This window comes from Macrobrachium nipponense, chromosome 33 (assembly GCF_015104395.2).
Source record: "Macrobrachium nipponense isolate FS-2020 chromosome 33, ASM1510439v2, whole genome shotgun sequence".
In the NCBI taxonomy this organism is placed as follows: domain Eukaryota; kingdom Metazoa; phylum Arthropoda; class Malacostraca; order Decapoda; family Palaemonidae; genus Macrobrachium; species Macrobrachium nipponense.
This window is the reverse complement of record NC_087219.1, coordinates 30,241,688-30,251,567: the sequence shown is the minus strand read 5'-3', so window position 1 is coordinate 30,251,567 and position 9,880 is coordinate 30,241,688. Positions and strand designations below refer to the sequence as shown.

General features: G+C 39.7%; 1 protein-coding gene across 2 annotated transcripts in view; it reads right to left on the bottom strand.

The window, feature by feature from the left end:
* LOC135203054 (sialin-like) overlaps positions 1-9,521 on the bottom strand; it is a 24,289-nt gene extending 14,768 nt beyond the window's left edge. Inside the window, exons 1-2 of one of the 2 annotated variants that reach the window (XM_064232649.1) lie at positions 9,358-9,521; positions 8,695-8,763 (exon numbers count right to left, since the gene is read on the bottom strand). In XM_064232649.1, the coding sequence (XP_064088719.1) occupies positions 8,695-8,758 (64 nt within the window). In that variant the 5' untranslated portion in view covers positions 8,759-8,763; positions 9,358-9,521. Of the gene's footprint in view, positions 1-8,694; positions 8,764-9,254; positions 9,276-9,357 lie in introns of those variants that run through there. The other variant, XM_064232650.1, reaches the window with a different exon arrangement.
* Positions 9,522-9,880: the final 359 nt, after the last annotated feature.

Here is a 9,880-nt window from a genome sequence, read left to right as displayed (position 1 = left end):
TTCCTGCAATGAAGTGTAAATATGAACTTGGTATTATTATTATTATTATTATTATTATTATTATTATTATTATTATTATTATTATTAGTATTATTATTATCAATGAAGTATAAATATGAACTTGGTATTATTATTATTATTATAATTATTATTATTATCATTATTTCCTGCAATGAGGAGTAAATATGAACTTGGTATTATTATTGCTAGCAAACTTACCCATCTACGATGGGTGATAAAATACGGGTGCAGAAGTGAAAAATTTATATGTGCTATTTGTTCAGCAATATTAAAATAAGGGTGATTTTTTATACATACCTACTACAGAACCTCTTTGTACACAATGTTATCAGTTTGTCCACAACTTAATTTCAAGTTGGCAGAGTCAGTTGCTCTGCTCATCGCCACATACAGTTGGCCATGCGTGAACATGAGTGATGGCAGAAACACACCAACACCATCCAAAGTCTGGCCCTGCGACTTGTTTGCAGTGAATGAGAAGGCCAGGTTGATGGGAAACTGCCTGCGCCGTAACTGGAACGGAAACTGGTTGTCTGAAGGCATCAGAGGAATCCGGGGGATGAATAGATGTTGGCCAGTGTGAGGGCCTGTTGCTATCACTGCTTTGATGACGTGGGAGTTTAGCTCCATAACGGTGTACCTAGTTCTGTTGCAATGTCCATTGGCAGTACTTCTTCAACGTTATTTTGTGCACTGGCAGTCCCGATGGATTTAAGTTATTCAAAAAATCTTGCGGAAATTAATGATAATTTTCATCGTCTATTGTGTCCGAGCTGAAATATTCACGACTTTCTCCGGGGAAGTTGTACAGAAAATATGTATGAAAAATTGTAAAGTAACAAAGTCTACGGGAATAACCAGCCTCGTTTCACATCTAGAAACAGTTCTGTTTCAGGGAATCCCTTCTCACCCCCACCCCCTACAAAGGAGGGGGTTAGGTTGGATGAAACCCCATTACAAACCATCTTAGGGGTCCCACCATAACCCTGCCAAGTTTCATGCCCATCTGACCAGCCGTTTGGCTGTGATTGAATGACAGACAGACAGACATTACGCCCATTGTAGTATGATTATTATTATTATTATTATTATTATTATTATTATTATTATTATTATTATTACTAGCAAACTTACCCATCTACGATGGGTGATGAAATATGGGCGCAGAAGTGAAAAATTTATATGTACTATTTGTTCAGCAATATTAAGATAAGGGCGATTACACGAATAGTCTCGCTCTCTCTCTCTCTCTCTCTCTCTCTCTCTGTAATGTAATTCAAGGGACGATCACTGAACGCAGTGAAATTCATTATTGTTTCCCCTCTTTTAATGATATTCTCTCTCTCTCTCTCTCTCTCTCTCTCTCTCTCTCTCTCTCTCTCTCTCTCAATGTAAGTCAAGTAACGAAGATGGTGATGAGATTATCGGATTACTTAGCTCTCAAATCACAAATTATCTACTCTCTCTTTCTCTCTCTCATTTTTCGATAGCAAGATAAAATTATAAAAATGTAGTGCATTAATGTCGTTAAATGGCTCTCTCTCTCTCTCTCACTCTCTCACTCTCTCTCTCTTGTCGGTGACTTTCATTTAACGGAACAGGGATCTGGATTGGTTCGTTTCTTTGTCAATTACTTTGCACGGTGATACGAATAATAAAGTATTTTTCTTTGTATTATGTTACTGCAAAGACGTAACTTGTATGTCAGTGCGTTATGGCTACTGATAAATGCTCTTATGATCCTGTGTCTTCCAAAAAAGAGTAGAAAGTAGGAACTTGTTAGTTTCCTTTTTATTGTGTCCATTGGCAGGATCGAAATTCCGAAGCAACATTACCGGGCAGTACTTCTTCAACGTTATTTTGTGCACTGGCAGTCCCTATGAATTTAAGTTTTTCAATAAATATTGTGGATATTGATGATAATTTCCATCTTCTATTGTGTCTGAGCTGTAATATTCGCGACTTTCTCCGGGGAAGTTGTACAGAAATTATGTATGAAAAATCGTAACGTAAGTAAGTCTACGGGAATAACCAGCCTCGTTTCACGGCCAGAAACAGCTCGGTTTCAGGGAATCCCTTCTCACCCCCACCCCTCATAAAGGAGCGGGATAGGTTGGATGAAACCCCATTGCAAACCATCTTAGAGGTCCCACCATAACCCTGCCAAGTTTCATGCCCATCTGACCGGCCGTTTGGCCGTGATTGAATGACAGCCAGACAGACAGACAGACAGACAGACAGACAGACAGGCATTACGCCCATTATAGTATGATTATTATTATTATTATTATTATTATTATTATTATTATTATTATTAATTATTTCTTTCAGTGAAGTGTAAATATGAGCTTAAATTATTATTATTAATTATTATTATTATTATTATTATTATTATTATTCTAGCAAACTGACCCATCTACGATGGGTGATAAAATACGGGTGCAGAAGTGAAAAATTTATATGTACTATTTGTTCAGCAATATTAAAATAAGGGCAATTTTTATACATACCTACTACAGAACCTCTTTTACACAATATTATCAGTTTGTCCACAACTTAATCTCAAGTTGGCAGAGTTAGTTGCTCTGCTCATTGCCACATACAGTTGGCCATGCGTGAACATGGGTGATAGCAGAAACACACCAACACGATCCAAAGTCTGGCCCTGCGACTTCTTTGCAGTGAATGAGAAGGCCAGGTTGATGGGAAACTGCCTGCGCCGTAACTGGAACGGAAACTGGTTGTCCGAAGGCATCAGAGGGATCCAGGGGATGAACAGACGTTTGCCGGTGTGAGGGCCTGTTGCTATCACTGCTTCGATGACGTGGGAGTTTAGCTCCAAAACGGTGTACCTAGTTCTGTTGCAATGTCCATTGGCAGTACTTCTTCAACGTTATTTTGTGCACTGGCAGTCCCGATGGATTTAAGTTATTCAAAGAATCTTGCAGATATTGATGATAATTTTCATCTTCTATTGTGTCCGAGCTGAAATATTCGCGACTTTCTCCAGGGAAGTGGTACAGAAATTACGTATGAAAAATCGTAAAGTAAGTAAGTCTACGGGAATAACCAGCCTCGTTTCACGGCCAGAAACAGCTCCGTTTCAGGGAATCCCTTCTCACCCCCACCCCCTGCAAAGGAGGGGGATAGGTTGGATGAAACCCCATTACAAACCATCTTAGGGGTCCGCAACATACCCCGGCCAAGTTTCATGCCCATCTGACCAGCCATTTGGCCGTGATTGAATGTCAGACAGACAGACAGACATTACGCCCATTATAGTATGATTATTATTATTATTTCCTTCAATGACGTATAACTATGTACTTAGTGTTATTATCATTATTGTTATTGATTTTATTTATTTATTTATTATTTTTTTTTTGCTATATCACAGTCCTCCAATTCGACTGGTTGGTATTTTTATAGTGTGGGGTTCCTGGTTGCATCCTGGCTCCTTAGAAGTCCATCACTCTTCTTACTATGTGCGCCGTTTCTAGGCTCACACTCTTCTGCATGAGTCCTGGAGCTACTTCAGCCTCTAGTTTTCTAGATTCCTTTTCAGGGATCTTGGGATTGTGCCTAGTGCTCCAATGATTATGGGTACGATTTCCACTGGCATATCACATATCCTTCCTATTTCTCTTTTCAGATCTTGATACTTATCCATTTTTTCTCTCTCTTTCTCTTCAACTCTGGTGTCCCATGGTATTGCGACATCAATGAGTGATACTTTCTTCTTGATTTTGTCAATCAACGTCACGTCTGGTCTATTTGCACGTATCACCCTATCTGTTCTGATACCATAGTCCCAGAGGATCTTTGCCTGATCGTTTTCTATCACTCCCTCAGGTTTGTGCTCGTACCACTTATTACTGCAAGGTAGCTGGTGTTTCTTGCACAGGCTCCAGTGGAGGGCTTTTGCCACTGAATCATGCCTCTTTTTTGTACTGGTTCTGTGCAAGTGCCAGGCATTCGCTTGCTATGTGGTTTATGGTCTTATTTTTCGTATTGCACTTCCTACATATGGGAGAGATGTTATTTCCGTCTATCGTTCTTTGAACATATCTGGTTCTTAGGGCCTGATCTTGTGCCGCTCTTATCATTCCTTCAATTTCCTTCTTTAGCTCTCCTCTCTGTAGCCATTGCCACATGTCATCGCTGGCTAGTTCTTTAGTCTGTCTCATGTATTTTCCGTGCATTGGTTTGTTGTGCCAGTCGTCTGTTCTGTTTGTCATTCTCCTGTCTCTGTATATTTCTGGGTCTTCGTCTACTTTAATTAGTCCTTCTTCCCATGCACTCTTTAGCCACTCGTCTTCACTGATTTTCAGATATTGCCCCAGTGCTCTGTTCTCGATGTTGACGCAGTCCTCTATGCTTAGTAGTCCTCTCCCTCCTTCTTTTCGTGTTATGTATAGTCTGTCCGTATTTGCTCTTGGGTGTAGTGCTTTGTGTATTGTCATATGTTTCCTGGTTTTCTGATCTATGCTGCGGAGTTTTGCCTTCGTCCGTTCCACTATTCCTGCGCTGTATCTGATTACTGGCACTGCCCATGTCATGTGTTTATGGCTTTTATCATATTTCCTCCATTGAGTTTTGACTTGAGTATCGCCTTGAGTCTCTGCATATATTCTTTCCTGATCGTGTCCTTCATCTCTTGGTGTTTTATATCCCCTCCTTCCAGTATTCCCAGGTATTTGTATCTCGTCTCATCTATGTGTTTGATGTTGCTCCCATCTGGTAGTTTTATCCCTCCAGTTCTTGTTACTTTGCCCTTTTGTATGTTGACTAAGGTCCATTTTTCTATTCCAAACTCCATCCTGATGTCCCCAGATACAATCCTTACAGTCTGGATTAGGGTATCTATTTCCTTGATGCTCTTACCATACAGCTTGATGTCGTCCATGAACATCAGATGGTTATTATTATTATTATTATTATTATTATTATTATTATTATTATTATTATTATTATTATTATTATTATTATTTCTTTTTTTGGTCTGTCACAGTCCTCCAATTCGACTGGGTGGTATTTATAGTGTGGGGTTTTGGGTTGCATCCTGCCTCCTTAGGAGTCTATCCCTTTTCTTACTATGTGCGCCGTTTCTAGGATCACACTCTTCTGCATGAGTCCTGGAGCTACTTCAGCCTCTAGTTTTTCTAGATTCCTTTTCAGGGATCTTGGGATCGTGCCTAGTACTCGTATGATTATGGGTACGATTTCCACTGGGTACGATTTCCACCAGTATCACAGAAACAAATAACTTGGCATATGCAGGAGTAAGATTAGTAGCAGAACTGATGGGGATTCGAACACCAACTCCACCAGCACAGCCAACCCAACAGAAACCAAAACAGCAACCTCCTTGGAAAAGGCGCCTGGAAAAGCAAATCATGGTGATGAGATCTGACTTGAGTAAACTGAAAGAGATTGCAGAAAAAAGGAGAAAAAGGCTAAGAAGCAAGAAAACAAGGGAGGAACTCTATGAGAAATACAAAGTACAAGAGAGGGGACTAAACAACACAATAGAAGATGTAAAACAGAGGCTTAAGGCCAAAGCACATAAGATCCAACGGTACATGAACAGGAATAAGGGATGCCAACAGAACAAACTATTCGGAACCGACCAGAAAAGACTATACAGCCAGCTAAGAGGGGAAGACCACCACCAAGAAATTCCTGAAGCCGAACCAAGTAAGAGACTCTGGGAAAACATATGGAGCAATCTGGTATCCCACAACAAACATGCAACATGGCTCCCGGAAGTCAAGCAAGAAGAAACAGGGAGAATAAAACAAAGATTCACAGAGATCACGACAGACACAGTCAGACACCAACTAAAGAAAATGCCAAACTGGAAAGCCCCAAGTCCCGATGAAGTCCATAGATACTGGCTCAAAAACTTCAAGGCACTACACCCACGAATAGCAGAACAACTCCAGCATTGTATCTCAAATCACCATGCACCCAATTGGATGATGACAAGAAGAACATCCTTAGTACAAAAAGACAAGAGTAAGGGAAATATAGCCAGTAACTACAGGCCTATCACCTGCCTACCAATAATGTGGAAGTTACTAACGGGTATCATCAGTGAAAGGCTATACAATTACTAGAGGAGACAAACATCATCCCCCACCAATAGAAAGGCTGCAGAAGGAAGTGTAGGGGCACAAAAGACCAGCTCCTGATAGACAAAATGGTAATGAAGAACAGTAGGAGAATGAAAACCAACCTAAGCATGGCATGGATAAACTATAAGAAAGCCTTCGACATGATACCACACACATGGCTCATAGAATGCCTGAAAATATATGGGGCAGAGGAAAACAGCATTAGCTTCCTCAAAAATGCAATGCACACTGGAATACCATATTTACAAGCTCTGGAATAAGACTAGCAGAGGTTAATATCAGGAGAGGGATCTTCCAGGGCGACTCACTGTCCCCACTACTCTTCGTAGTAGCCATATTCCCATGACAAAAGTACTACAGAAGATGGATGCCAGGTATTAACTCAAAAAAAAGGCAACAGAATCAACCATCTGATGTTCATGGACGACATCAAGCTGTATGGTAGGAGCATCAAGGAAATAGATACCCTAATCCAGACTGTAAGGATTGTATCTGGGGACATCAGGATGGAGTTTGGAAGAGAAAAATGCGCCTTAGTCAACATACAAAAAGGCAAAGTAACGAGAACTGAATGGATAAAGCTACCAGATGGGAGCAACATCAAACACATAGATGAGACGAGATACAAATACCTGGGAATACTGGAAGGAGGGGATATAAAACACCAAGAGATGAATGACACGATCAGGAAAGAATATATACAGAGACTCAAGGCGATACTCAAGTCAAAACTCAATGGAGGAAATATGATAAAAGCCATAAACTCATGGGCAGTGCCAGTAATCAGATACAGCGCAGGAATAATGGAATGGACGAAGGCAGAACTCCGCAGCATAAATCAGAAAACCAGGAAACATATGACAATACACAAAGCACTACACCCAAGAGCAAATACGGACTGACTATACATAACACGGAAGGAAGGAGGGAGAGGACTACTAAGCATAGAGGACTGCGTCAACATCGAGAACAGAGCACTGGGGCAATATCTGAAAACCAGGGAAGACGAGTGGCTAAAGAGTGCATGGGAAGAAGGACTAATAAAAGCAGACGAAGACCCAGAAATATACAGAGACAAGAGAATGACAGACAGAACAGAGGACTGGCACAACAAACCAATGCACGGACACTACATGAGACAGACTAAAGAACTAGCCAGCGATGACACATGTCAATGGCTACAGAGAGGAGAGCTAAAGAAGGAAACTGAAGGAATGATAACAGCGGCACAAGATCAGACCCTAAGAACCAGATATGTTCAAAGAACGATAGACGGAAATAACATCTCTCCCAAATGTAGGAAGTGCAATACGAAAAATAAGACCATAAACCACATAGCAAGCGAATGCCGGCACTTGGACAGAACCAGTACAAAAAGAGGCATGATTCAGTGGCAAAAACCTTCCACTGGAGCCTGTGCAAGAAACACCAGCTACCTTGCAGTAATAAGTGGTACGAGCACAAACCTGAGGGAGTGATAGAAAACGATCAGGCAAAGATCCTCTGGGACTATGGTATCAGAACGGATAGGGTGATACGTGCAAATAGACCAGACGTGACGTTGATTGACAAAGACAAGAAGAAAGTATCACTCATTGATGTCGCAATACCATGGGACACCTGAGTTGAAGAGAAAGAGAGGGGAAAAATGGATAAGTATCAATATCTGAAAATAGAAATAAGAAGGATATGGGATATGCCAGTGGAAATCGTACCCATAATCATACTAGCACTAGGCATGATCCCAAGATCCCTGAAAAGGAATCTAGAAAAACTAGAGGCTGAAGTAGCTCCAGGACTCATGCAGAAGAGTGATCCTAGAAACGGCGCACATAGTAAGAAAAGTGATGGACTCCTAAGGAGGCAGGATGCAACCCGAAACCTCACACTATAAATACCACCCACTCGAATTGGAGGACTGTGATATAGCAAAAAAAAAAAAAAAAAAAAAAAAAATAAAATAAAATAAATAAATAAATAATAATAATAATAATAATAATAATAATAATAATAATAATAATAATAATAATAAACTTTGCTTTCGAATTGGCAAGTGATATATTATCGCATATTCTTCACTTATATTTTCCAAAATTATTTTCATTACTATTTCTCATGGGTTGATTTATTATTATCATTTATTTATATATTTATTTTTTTTTGTAATTCATGTGACAGACTGACCCATAAGGTCGTAGTGTCGTTCTACAGTGAATGATATTTAAATCCATACTTTTATCCAAGCTAACAGTGTCTTTTAAAGCTGATTTTCCTTTTAATAAATGTCACAATTCTCTTAAAACGCTATGATTTGTTAAATCCGTTTCAAATCATTTAAGCTAACAGGCAGAACAACTATGAATTAAAACATGGTGTACGTTTTACCAAAGATATTACAGATTACACTCTATAGTATCTTTGCTTCCTGCAGTTAAGAAGGGCAGATATACTTTAAAATTCTTTTGTTTTCAAACTCCTGATGTATGAGAAAAGATTCACTGTCAGTTCAAGTAAATGTAAGAGACGATTTTCTTACCTAATCTTCTCCTTAAGAAATCGTCTACTTTACTTCGGTAATTGATGTTCGTTATATTGACCATGTCTTCTGTAAATAAAAGAGAATTAAAAAATTTAGTGAATATTAATGCATAGTCTTTACAAGTTAAGAAAACACAACGCATAGCAATGTATTTGAGTGTAACAGCCATAGGTTAGTGGCGATGAAGTCCAGGTATATGACTTTCTCTCTCTCTCTCTCTCTCTCTCTCTCTCTCTCCACTGGCTCCTTAAGTATGCAGAATCAAAGTACCTTGGTCCACACTTTGGGAAGGTACGTGACGTCCACTGTCTCGACCCTTACTTAGTTAACTTCCCTTTTTGACTGTAATATTTATAGCAGCTGTATAAACTAATTTGAAACACACACACACACACACACACACACACCCATATTTATGTATAGACAGACACATACATTCACATGTATGTATGTATGTATAATTGTACCTTGATTACGTAATGTATTGGTTCCCCCACCCCATCGTCCTCTATCTTAACTATTTGAATTTTGATCAGTTAAAAATATTGGTCACGTACTTTGTACCTAACACTTGTAATCCCGACAACTTGAAATGGTTCCTTTGTCAAGTAAATAGCTTTTTTTCCCAGCCAAGTTCTACCCGAAAATCACGATACTCACCTGGATACAAACTGACTAACTCCAATCAGGTATCGAGCACCGCTGATTCTACACAGACCCGTCAGACGACTCTCAGAACCATATGTGACTGAGAATCACAGCTAATAAGTTGTCCTTCAAAAAATTCACTCGATGCAAGGACACACACTTGACTACAATTGTTGCGTTCCCCCGTACGGCTCAGGGGTGACAAATGCCTCGTCATGGATCGATGGCGGGTTTTGATAACAAGCGACCGTGATGGAGCATGTTGATATGTGAACCGAAAGTGATGCGATGGTCTCCCGAAAAGCATTCTACAGTCGAGTTTCGAATCTACAATAACTGTGTTCGCCTCTTGCCTCTTGCGCGGCCATTTTTTTTTTTTTTGCTGTTTCTCGCATATACCGACTTTAAATCGTATTTTTTACTTATTTGTTTCTTTAGATTTTTAGCGGAAAACTCTTGTGGACAGAGTCAAAAGATTACAAAATCATGAGGGTTTCAAATGGAGATTACCCCGCAGAGAGAGAGAGAGAGAGAG